Source organism: Hemicordylus capensis, chromosome 1 (genome assembly GCF_027244095.1).
Source record: "Hemicordylus capensis ecotype Gifberg chromosome 1, rHemCap1.1.pri, whole genome shotgun sequence".
NCBI lineage: Eukaryota > Metazoa > Chordata > Lepidosauria > Squamata > Cordylidae > Hemicordylus > Hemicordylus capensis.
In genome coordinates this window covers 58,185,102-58,197,925 of record NC_069657.1, presented here as the reverse complement: position 1 = coordinate 58,197,925, position 12,824 = coordinate 58,185,102, and the positions used below count along the sequence as shown (strand labels likewise).

Below are 12,824 nucleotides of genomic sequence, written 5' to 3'. Positions count from 1 at the left end.
CTATATATCCCAAGTTGTGTATATCTTTTACCCAACTTCGTGGACATAGCACAATCGATGACCAGCAAACTCTGTGCCGGGTGCTTTAAGAGATGAGTTCTCAGACTCCTGTACACAGTATAACATTTCTAACCTTTCAGAGGTAGAAGTGGAAGTCTGTATAATCTCCCATGAGCACTGAGCCGCCCAGGAGATCAAAGGAAGGACTAGTAAGGCTATAGGTTGTGTTGATTGTGATTTGACCATAAAGTTGTATACTGGGCCATCAATGGTCACCAACTGTGATTTCAAGTCCAGACCTAGGGACCATTTCATCTTATATGAGAGACATGTGTAGTAGGTGGCACATCCATTGGAGTAATATTGCCAGACTGTCTGGATCTTCATTATCTTATTCCTCAGAATCTGATGAGCCATGATGATGCAGGAACTTGGGCCTGAGTCTCAGTGGAAGCCATTTTGTGGCTTGATTTTTGTGTTTCTGTGGTTGATTTCTTTGGTTTAGGTGCAAAGACCAAGACACCGACTTAAGGTTGGGGGGTGGTGGTGTTATAGTCTGGGTTGACATTGATCTGCTATGTGTAGCAGGATTTTGCTGAGGCACTGTAGTGTCCCCACCCAACAGAGTGTGAACTGGAAGCACTTGTGCAAGAGAGGTTAGTGGGTAATATGGTCTTGGCTGGATTGGCTTCCAGGACCTATTATCCTGGAAATTATGGGGATGTCTGGGTAAGACTGTCCCATGCCAACCGTAGTTAAAGTGGTGGGTGCTACTGAGTGGTGGGAAAAACCACAGGCATGCCAAGAGGTACTGGCCAGGTGGGCCTCCAACAAGGCATAATACACTGGTGGTTGTGTATCAGTGGGTTGCTCCAAGACTGAAGTAGTTGTAGGGACCCTAGTGTCCTCTGGGTTCTCAACTGAATGTTCAGCACTTGGAGTAAAGAAGCCCTTAAAAGTTGTTGTAGAGGGTGTGCTGGCACTAGAATCCAGGATGGAGAGCAGGGTCTGAGGTGCAGTTGGGTCCAAACCTGTGTCTCCATTATCTTCCCCCTCTTGGATGCTGAATGTTGGTACTGGCTATTGATATTGAGTCGTGACCTGTCTCGACGTCAAGAACACTGGAGTGTTTAATATCAAGACAGGGGCTTGGCTTTTCTCCATCAGTGTCATAGAGAGAGTTGTTGGTGTTGACGGTGCACCTCGGCATTGATGGCACTGAAGACTGGATCGGAGTAGGTGTTGGAGAAATCGACTTCTGCTTAGATATCAAGATCCCCGACGTTGACAGACACTTGATGTCAAGAGCTTCCCTCGGTGCTCTCAGCTGTTCATCTCTGATATCCTGAAGCTCTGACCGAGAAGTTGTTCAGTCTCTCAAGTCAATTGTTTTTGGGGGTTTTAGGCTTAGGTGCTGAAGTGAGGTCTTCGGTAACCAATTTTTTACCTTCGACTTTGCATGGCCAGCTGGAGTGCTTCCTGGTGGTTTAGGGCTTTTGAAACTCTTTGATGTGGACATCGAGGGTTTCAATTACTTTGTTTGAACAGCGCTCGGTGTTGCTATTGATGTCAACTTCAATGTCAATGTAATAGGTTCACCCAGTGTCGATGGACTCAAGGCGATGGGCTCAGGACTCATAAATCACTGCACGCAGCCCAAGAACCTGGTTCTTTCTTGTTTGCTTTGAGAAAGACATGTAGATCTTACAGGGTGGAGACATAGGAACATAGGAAGCTGCCATATATTGAGTCCGACCATTGGTCTATCTAGCTCAGTATTGCCTTCACAGACTGGCAGCAGCTTCTCCAAGGTTGCAGGCAGTAATCATTCTCAGCCCTATCTTGGAGAAGCTAGGGAGGGAACTTGAAACCTTCTGCTCTTCCCAGAGTTGTGGCTCCATCCCCTGAGGGGAATATCTTACAGTGCTCACACTTCTAGTCTCCCTTTCATATGCAACCAGGACGGACCCTGCTTACAGGGTACAAGTCAAGCTTGCTACCACAAGACCAGCTCTCCTCTTGCCCAAGCAAACAAGACACAGGTCATGGAGGACTTTCGAAGGGAGTTTAGCCCTGCAGCCCTCACACCTTTTAAAGGGTCCCCCCCCCACACACTTTTTGGAGCCATAATCCGTAATTGTCATCTGTCTGTTCTGAGTCAAAACTGTAAATATAGATTTATTTATTTTTTAATATCATGAACTCACTAAGAACTATTCCGAATGAGGAGTGACAGCACAAGGTCTGTTAGCAACGGTGGTTGGAAAAGAAATGAAGAACATGGCTTCCGGCTTGTCTCAAATAGCGCCATGCTGTAGTCGGGAAAGGGGGAAGAGAATTCAGGCACCTTGAGGAGCTGCAGCATTCTACCCATGAGAATCCTGAACAGGCGCAGTACCCATTCTTATGGATATCAACGGATTATGATCCAGATCTTCTACTTAGTGAGGATATGTTGATAGTTACTCCACAAGGTGACATCACTTGGCAGGAGGTGGTCACATGATTATTTTAGTATATTTATATCTTATTTGCTAATGTATCTTCAGCTGAAATGGTGTTTATAAGTTGAAAATAAATAAGATATGGAAAAACGCAAATGGAAAAGAAATACATTTGTCTATTTCTAATACAATTTTCAAAGAAGAGCAAAGTTTTTGCTTGGCATTTCATTTAAGCATTAGAATGTAGCAATTTGGAAAAGCTGCCAGAAACAATGTTTCACTTAAGAAAGGGCAATTATGAAACTACTTCCAATAAAATTCAAAACCCCCACGCTCTTGTTGGTTGACTAGTTGAATGTTTTTGACTGGGGGCAAGCAAAAACAAAACCTATAGTGCAAATCAAGAGAAAGGTTTTTTAAAAAAGAATCTTACACCAGTTATTGAAAAGCTCACCTTGATCTCAGTGGTCAATGGCGGCATTTCCCCTTTATTTACAATATAAACTTAAAATGCATCACATTGCAAACAATGATGTCACTTCTTTAAAAAAAACCAGTTATATGCAATATACGATTACATTACTCTGTCAAGGGTACATAACTACCTTTTTGTTTTCTTCAAAACAAAAAGTTTTATTTGTTTTCTTTCTTTTTGTTTGATCCAAAAGATACATTCTCCTTGCTAATCTAGATTTAACACAGTTGCCACCATTCATAAGAACAAATTCCAAGTCTCTATAACATGTTCATTTATTGTGCCAGTTTCAAAATATACTCCAGCACCCCTTTTTAGTAGCATTCTGCTGATAATCCTTCAAAAAAGGAAAAAAAATGGGGTGTTGTGTTTTTTTTTGTAGAAATGACTTGTAGAATAAAACCTGCTGCAACAGGAAATAATTGAAAAATAAGTTCTATCAACTGTTGCATCAAACCAAATGTAATTTTACTTTCATAAAGATTGCAGATTAGGACCACGTAGGTGGAGCAGTGCTGAATTCTACACTATTGCTGTGGTGTTACACAAGCGGAAGGGTTGATTTCTGCACAACCCTCAGGGACATATTTTCATGACACACGGCGAGCTTCAGAAGGAATGGGAGATTGGTAAAAGTTGTCCCTTTCCCTGCTCGCATGACAGAACAGCAGTAGTCTGGAATTCAGACTGCTGCACCTATGCAGTGCTACTCTTGATACCAGGCATCATCTCTTAAGAATTGAGCCTATCAGACTGGCAAACCTTTCATGTAAGGTGTGAATTTTTGTTATGCTGCCTTAATGTAAAGGAATAGAGTCCTCAATATATGTAGTTCGTGAAACACAAAAATAAGATCTTTAAGGCCATACAATCTTAAAGTGTCAAATTCAACTCCCATGCTGAGATCATTAGACCATATTTCCTTTAAAAAAAAATTAGCTATCACACCATTGTGTTTTCTATTTTTAGAATACATATTGGTAAAATAAATGTTTATAGGGAGTAGTGCTGTCAGAAACTGTTGACAAATATTACATGTTAAAAAAGCAATGCAATTTATTTAGAACATGTAAAATAATTTTGCTAGAATTTAAACCTTCATTTCCTTATTTAGTTACTCATAGAATAAAATGACACTTAAAACTTTGCAACACAAAATATAGCGAACAGTAATATACAGGTACACCATTTAGTATTTATTATATGCATTTTATATACATTATTTTTTAAACAGCTGTATTTTTGCTATGTTTTACAATCTTAAAAATTTGCTGATTCATAGTTTGTAAAACAGAAAACTTACAAAACTCATCAAAACTTGCAAACTGATCAGAAAGATTTTTGTGGAAGACTAGAAAAAATACTTTGTCTTAATCATGCAGTTACACAAACAAAATCTTTTAGTTACACCATAAATTGAAGCACATCTGAAAAAAATAAATCTAAGAAGGGAGTAACTATTTCAAACACAGCCAATTTCTGACTCCTGATTCAACTACTTTTGCATTCTATTAGAACCGCAAATAAAAACATTTTCACCCAAAGGTCTGAAACGATTTTCTGGAATCAACTTTACTCCAGACACTTAACTGGAAAAAAGTCTGTCTGTAACTTTAAAAACTATTACATGTCCCATTTTAAGTCTATTTTAGACTGTTCAAAGAGTGCCATAATAGATATACAGGGCCCCTTAACAAGCTACATAAAAAGGATATAAAGACCAACAAAAAGTGAAATAAATAATAGGCCATTAGCCAGATGGGTAATCCTTGATAAATAATCTCGTAAATACAGTAAGATGTACAAAATATCACATAGTGATAGGATGCCAAGATTAATTTTTAAAGTTCATTGGGAGGGTGGGGGGTAACTTTAGTTCCTTTGTGTTTCAGTTACACTTCTTTACAGTCCTTTAGGAAGCTAGTAATGCAGTGATGATGAATTAGTATCCTCATGAAAGGACTTAGCTGAGCTTTATTAGGCAACAAAGGGAACCGTGTGGTTACAGGGCAGCAGGCCAGCAAGATCTCTGTGGTTTAGGGTACTATAATGCTGAAAAAACATCATCCATACAATCTTGAGCACTGTTGTGACAGGCTAAATATATAAAAGACATATAAAAACTAGAATTTTATCCAAATATTTTGTGCAACTAATGCTAAATATTTTAAGTTAATTCCTTTTTTTGAAGCAAAATAAAAGTTTAAAACGGGAATCTGTGGTATTTTAATGATAAACGGAAGATACTAAGAGATGCAAAGAAAGCTACTCTTGGAGTTCACTTCCCCCCACAAGAGCACCACATTCCTAACCCTAAGGCAGCACACAGAGTCCAAAGTAAAAGTCTTCAATAAGATTCGACTCCACGTTCGTTTAAAGACACACCTAGAGAACGGACAAATGCTCAGTTCATATCCAGTCAAGGCTACAAATACTGGTTTGCTTTCCCCCCCAAAATACAGTAATTACAGTTAAATGAATCAGCCCCAGCATTATTCACGAAATCGTGATTCCAACAATTTATACCTGCCCCAAATGCACAGTCCCTGCTGAGGCAGGTCGCATGTAGTGTCTCATCAGCAACCTCTTCAGTCATGGCAGTGACGCATTCCCTCTTTTTGTCCAGGCAAACCTGCTATATAGGATGCAGGTTTGCTTTGTTGTGTCACACAAATACTTTGGCAAGGGCATCGGCTCCTGCACTGGCAATATATGCTTTCGATGGATGAAAAGCTACATCATAAATGGATTCATCCAACTTCTTCCTATGGGCTGTTATTTCTTGCACACAAGTTTTGCTATCCAAATTCCATAATCTAATAGAACAGTCATGGCCTGTATGAAGAGAAAAACAGAGTTAGGTTTTCAGACACAACAAACAATGCATTACAGCAAAATCTGCTGGCAATGCAAGAGGTTGTTAACTTACTTCCAGACATCAAGTAGATTCCATTAGGATCCACAGCTAAACTTGTGACAGCATCCAAGTGAGCAACCATAGAATGGATCATTTTACCTAAGAGCAAGTACAGAAAATGAAAAGACGACAATTTACCAATTTACAAGAATAAAAAAGTTTATTCCTCTGCATAACAGACACTATTATCCTTATGTTATATTAGGAATAAGACATATGGATTAACATTATTTTGACTGTTAAGGTTCCAATAATTAGAAACAAGCCCCACTTTTCTATAAATCTATCAGGAAATACTGCTTAAGAGCTATGAGAAATGTATGTCAATTTAGCCACTGTTCAATATGATCATACCGGGGCGCGGGGCAGACAGACTTGGGATTCTCACCAATGTGCAATAGTTTGTCAAGCTGAAGCAGCTGAACTTGTAACCAGTTCAAGATCCTCATCCAAGACATTAAGTATCCAAGGTTACTTACTGACTTTAGGAATCAGTAAGATCTCATAGCCAATAATATCCTTAATAACTGCCAAGGTATCGCTCAAAACAAATTCTATCATCGTTTAATCCCCCAAAATGGACATTGTATTTGCACCTGGAGCTTGACACTTCCAGTACTGTTATAATTAGGAAGATTATATATTTGTTGTAAGTGAGACCAAGTCAGGCACCAATGAAACTGAACTGCTGGATCATACTTTAACAGACTGCAGAGATTCAAAATAATACCTGACAGAAATATTATAAGAACTGCCTTGCTGAATCATATTAATTAAAAGCAATTCAAAAATATATTTGAAAAGGGTCAGTGAACAATCTAGTTTTTGAATAATATACCAATTTTGATTCATCTCTCCCATTATTTGTAGATATCACATTTGATCGGTTATCAGGTTGTCAAACTTGGTTTTTGTGTTTTAGAACTCAGATATGCACAAAATTTTCAACAAGAACAAAATCAGCCCCTGTCCACAAGCCAATTGAAATCAATGCTCAGTCCAGCCATTGAAGTTGCACAAAGTACTAAATCATAAAAGGCAAGAGGAGACAGGGAAATTGTTTCTTAATTTGGAGTAGTTGACAGCCTGCAGCTCTCAGTTTTACTCCTGCAGATTCCAAGTTAATCAGATGGAACTCTTCCTTTTATTTGAAGCTTAGGGAAATACACATCATCTGACCATTACTTCTCAGTAAATGAACTTTCTCCCTGCCACTAACTAAACTCACAGCAGCTCAGGGGAGGGATGGGGAAGTACAGAGATGAGGAAGCTGGAGAAAAAGGTTATAAGTAGACTTGAATGTCATGGAAATGAATACAAAAGGAAACAAGTTGATCTAGTGAGAACTAATCTGCCTACTTTCCTTTCACTTTCTCTACAACTGGACTAAATTTAGTTCAAATCGAGCTCCACAAGTTAGATCTCTTGTGCCTCAAATGTTCACGCGTCCGCCATCTTGGATCGGGGTGGATGACATCGTTACAAACTACACCATTGAGGTGTACACCATTGTACAACTGTACCTCATTTGGTTCAAATGGGTTATACAGTCGACAAGTTAGCCCACTTGCGCTTCAAAGGTTTATGTGTCCATCATCTTGAATTGGGGTAGATGGCATCATCACAAACTACATCATTTTGGCATCCCTATGTGTCCCTACAGCTGAAGCACATTTGGTTCAAATCGGTTAGGCCAGGGTTTCTTAATCTTGGCCCCCCAGATGCTGTTGAATTACAACTCCTATCATTCCCAGACATGGCCTTTGTGGCTGAGGATGATGGGAGTCATAATCCAAAAATATCTGGGGTCCCAAGGTTAAGAAACCCTGGGTTAGGCAGTTCACAAGTTAGCCCACTTCCGCCTCAAATGTTAATGCGTCCACCCTCTTGAATTGGTGTGGATGACATCATCACAAACTATACAGTTGAGGTCCCTATGTGTCCCTACAGCTGTAGCAAATTTGGTTCAAACAGGTCAGGCGGTTCACAAGTTAGCCCACTTGCGTCTCAAAAGTTCATGTGTCCGCCATCTTGAATCAGGGTGGATGACATCACAAACTACGCTACGCCACTGAGGTATCCCTGTGCGTCACTCACTACAAATATACCTAATTTGGTTCAAATTGGTTAGACAGCCCACAAGTTAGCCCACTTGCAACTCAAACATTCATGCATCCACTATCCTGAATATGGTGGATGACATCATCACAAACTATGCAGTTGAGGTGTCCCTATGTGCCCCTACAGCTGTAGAAAATTTGGTTCAAATTGGTTAAGCGATTCAAAAGTTAGCCCACTTGCACCTCACGTCCGCAATCTTCAATTGAGGTGGATGACCTTATCACAAACTGCACCGTTGAGGTGTCCCTATGTGTCCTGTACCTGATTTGGTTCAACTGTACCTGATTTGGTTCATATTGGTCCAGGTATTGTGAAGTTGATGGGGGTGGGGCACACACATGGACACACAGAATGCCGGGTGATCTCATAAGCCTACTGGGAAGTAGGCTAAAAAGGAAAGAAGGCAGCCTAAGAAAGGAGTGAAGGAGGTGGGGTGGGGGGCAAGGAGAAAATATATATAGTACAGTGCAAGTAGGAACTTCCAAATCAGTGCATTTTAAGCTGCTTACCCGTTTTATTGTCAAAAAACTTGATGTGTCTATCTTCATGAGCCGTTATTGTTACAGGAAGCGTTGGATGACTTACTACCCTGTTAATGTGATTGTTTGACTGTAAACCTAATAATAAAATGGAGGCAACAAAAAGCTGAAGGAATAAAACTGCACTCAGATTTCATGCTTGTATTCAAACTTCATTACACTGAAAGGTTACCAAAAATTACTGAAATATAGCAAAAAGTGGACAACATCCTAATGCTGTGTGCATGCACAGTGGATACATTCTCAATTCTGAAATGCTTCGTGTGTGCAGGGGGAGGGATTTTCACTGATCTCTCCTTCCCCCAGAATTGCCCTGCACATGAGCACCCACACTTCAGAAATGGGAATGAATGTCACTTTTATTGGGCTGCACATGATGCTCCCTCCGTGATAGTTGGAATGCCAGCCTATTATGGTTTGTATCCAGATTTCGGAGATTACTTTTTGGCACACACCCACAATGCCTCATCTCATCCAACTCCCAGCTGGATACCACCCCATGATTGAAATATTTGGGATTTATGGGATACAAGGCAATGAAAAACAGCTGTTAAGATGAGGGCACAAAATTGTCATTTGTAATCCTGTAAACTAGGAGCTTCTTTTAAAAAGCAGAGGCTCTCACAAACCAAATTCTGAATCTCCTTACTTCAAGGGAGTCTGGTGAAGGATCTGACTGCAAAAGCACATCAAGGACATTTACAGCACACTATGCGTGTCTACTCAAAAGTAAGTTCCACCAAGTTCAATGGGATTCACTCCCAAGTTAAGCATTAATTTACTTCATCTGCCAAGTAAACAGCAGTTTTTATCTTGTGTGTCCTTACCAGACTTCTTTGAAGTGTGGTGACTTCAGAGAAGTCATCATAGATTCCCAGTTTTACAGATGGAGACACCTGCTGAAACAGTGACTTCCAAGACCACCCAGGGAGTTCACAGCTGACCAAAGATTCAAAACGAAATTTCCCAGAACCAAAGTCAACACTCTCTTACATTATTTCAGCACAGGCCTGGTTTACAGCAAAATGAAACTCCAACAACCTATCAGTTCCCCTAGGAGCAGTGATGCACATATTCAACTCATTTAAAGACACATTTGAAGAGGTGTGCTTATCTAGCCTTAGATTAAAATTTGGCAACTGCATGCACAGATTTTTTTTTACTGGACTTGTCACAAAACATTTGTAAGAACAAGTACCATCTGCAGAGATGAAACAAAGAACTATAAAAAACATAATGAGCTTACCAGAATCTGTCTGTGATGAAAGCATTACCAGTGCCTGGGATGTTTCTAAATCATAGATGACCGTGTTACCAGAGCTAAACGATGTCACCATATGAGCAGGATCACAACCTATAAAGTCAACTGATGTGGGTATTCCATACTCTAGTCAGAAAGAAAAAGAAACAAGATGACTCCTAGAGCATTCATTTGTCAACCCTGCATCTCAAAATTTCTACAGCTGATTTACACTTCTACAGCACTTAAAACAGAAACAATTCTTCTGTACAGCCCTTAAAGCCATTCACTTCCTTTTAAAAGTATATTTTCATTTTTAATCTGTATAACATCAATTAAAACCATATGATTAATTCAGAAAACCAAGCAATTCTGCAGTGTCAAGGTGCATTTATTTTTAAGCAAGTTGTATAGCTTCCCATGGAATTTACTTCCAAGAATAGCTGCTAATCTAAACTTTTAACTACAGCTACAGATTTTTAACAGCTAAGGGAATCAGCAGGTGTCTAGATTATCACCAGCTGTTATCAACGTGAGATATATACTTCTAAAAATAATATTTGGTAGGTGATTACAAAAAAAAAGGAACATTAGTACTTACCGTGAAGGTTTCTTCTTGCTGGTGTAGAAGAGGTCACCCAATGTGGGATTACATCCCTCCACGTGCTCCAGGAGGCAGGAAATAGATTTAATTGAAGAACCTTTAACCCAGCCCTTGTGGGTGGATCCTCTCAGTTACTTAAACAGCTCTAAATTCAGAGAGGACCTTAACCAAATGCCAATAATAAGGCTGAAGATCTCAGTCCAATACAACATATCCCCAGATAAGACCAAGACACAGAGCAACAGGTCAGAGAAACAAAGAAAAAGAATAGAAGCCCCCACCCTAGGCAAGAGATCTAGCCTAACACAACCCCGGGTGGCCTTGGGTGACCTCTTCTACACCAGCAAGAAGAAACCTTCATGGTGAGTACCAATGTTCCTTTCTCAGCTGGTGTAGGAGGTCACTCAACGTGGGACATACCACAGCACACAATGGGTGGGAACCAAGCCCAGGCTGGATCTATTGACCAGGGAGGACCCGCTACAGAACCCTCTGGCCAAATACCATCCAGGATGAAGCCTGCTTGTCCAGTTTGTAGTGTTTGGAAAACGTGAACGGAGACTTCCAGGTGGCCGCCTTACAGATCTCTTCCAATGAAGATGGAGTTGATAGTGTTGCAGAGGTGGCCGTGGACCTTGTGGAGTGGGCAGTGATGTGTCCTGGAGCCGGAAGATGCTGGGTGTCATATGCCAGAGAGATGCAGGTCCGAACCCAACCAGCTATCACTGCTGCTAATGCCTTTGTTCCCATCTTGGATGACCGGAATGCGACAAACAATGCATCAGACTTACAAAAACTCTCTGTCCTGTCCAGGTAAATCCTAAGCGCCCTCCACACATCCAATCTGTGCCACTCCTTTTCGGCAGGCCGGCATGGTTCAAGGCAAAAGGAAGGCAAAAGGAAGGTAAGTAAATATCCACTGACCGATGGAATGGCAAATTGACCTTGGGCACGAAGGAAGGATCTGGGATAAGCCTCACCGAATTCTTGGAGAAAATACACAGATTATCTCTCGTGGAAAGGGCCTGCAACTTGGACACCTTTCTGGCCGATGTGATTGCCACTAGGAACGCCACCTTCCGGGACAGTAACTTGAGCGGAACAGACCATAGGGGCTTGAATGGTGGAAACTGTAATCCCCAAAGAACGATATGCAGATCACAAGAAGGAAAACAATGACACACTGGTGGTGAGAAATGAACGGCCCCCCTCAGGAATTTTCGGAGTACCAGGTGTTTAAGTTTGATAAGACTGTACTTGGGGAAACAACATTTGCATCAGGCAAGCCACCTGACATTTAAGAGTGTTAGCCTTCAATCCCAGAGAGAGGCTTTCCTGCAGGAATTTGAGCAGGTGATGCAGCTTGCACTGATCCGGCTGCAGAGAGAGTCTGGCTGCCCAGCGTAAGAAACTATGCCAAGTGGATTGGTAAATCCAATTCGTCGACGCCTTCCTGGAAGCCAGAATGATGTCTATGACCTCTGAAGACAGACACTCCTTCCTCAGGAAGAACCTCTCAGCCTCCTTGCAATCAACTGCAACTGGGCCAGATCCGGATTGGGCCCTGTGAAAGCAGATCTGCCTGACTTGGCAGCCGGACCGGATCTCCTTCTGCTAACACCACGATTTCTGAGAACCATGGCCTGCTGGGCCAGAATGGTGCTACTAGTATCATCGATGTCTGACAGATCCGGAGTTTTCGTTGACAGTGAGATAGCAGCAGTATGGGTGGAAATGCATACAGAACACATGGTGGCCACAGTGTGATAGAGCATCTGTTGCTTCCGCACCATGTGTAGGGAACCATGAGAAGAATCTGCGCAGCTTGGTGTTCTGTGAGGAGGCGAACAGCTCTATTAGCGGGTCCCACAGGCACTTCATCAGCCACTCAAAGACCTGTCTGTGGGTGCAGACTCCATTCCACTGGATGAATCTCTTGGCAGCTCAGCCAGTCCACTTGTACATTGGACACCTTGCTCACATGATGGGCAGGTGGATTTCTGCCCAGTTCAACAACTCCACTGCCTGTAGATGAAAGGACCTGGACCTCGTCCCCCCTTGTCGATTTATGTGTGCCTTCGTGGATGTATTGTTCGTGCGCACCAGGATGTTTTTGCCCTGTATAAGTGGGTGAAAACACCTCAGGGCCAGGTACACTGCCCGGAGCTCCAGCCAATTGATGCTGTGATGGATCTCCGCCCCCACCCAACGACCCTGCGCTATCCGATTCTGGCTGTGGGCCTCCCAACCTAGCAGGCTGGCATCCATGGTCACCAGTACCCTGTCTGGTTCCACAAAGGATTTCCCTTTGCTGAGATGCTCTCAAATAGTCCACCAAAAGAGCAACTTGCGAAGTCTTCCCAAAATCGCCAGCTATTTATTACGTCTGAGGGCAATGCTTTGTTGAAAGGGGAGAAGAGCCCATTGAAGTTGACGAAGGTGGAGCCTGGCCTAGGGCACTGAGTCCATGGCTACACCATGAGC

At 41.8% G+C, this 12,824-nt stretch overlaps 1 protein-coding gene across 6 annotated transcripts in view; it reads right to left on the bottom strand.

Moving 5' to 3' along the window:
* Positions 1-2,878: 2,878 nt before the first annotated feature.
* STRN3 (striatin 3) overlaps positions 2,879-12,824 on the bottom strand; it is a 99,053-nt gene continuing 89,107 nt past the window's right edge. For all 6 annotated transcript variants that reach the window (XM_053251801.1, XM_053251818.1, XM_053251810.1 and 3 more), the window contains 4 exons: positions 9,743-9,883; positions 8,467-8,574; positions 5,849-5,935; positions 2,879-5,754 (listed from right to left, as the gene is read on the bottom strand). In XM_053251801.1, the coding sequence (XP_053107776.1) occupies positions 5,585-5,754; positions 5,849-5,935; positions 8,467-8,574; positions 9,743-9,883 (506 nt within the window). In that variant the 3' untranslated portion in view covers positions 2,879-5,584. The remainder of the gene's footprint in view (positions 5,755-5,848; positions 5,936-8,466; positions 8,575-9,742; positions 9,884-12,824) is intronic.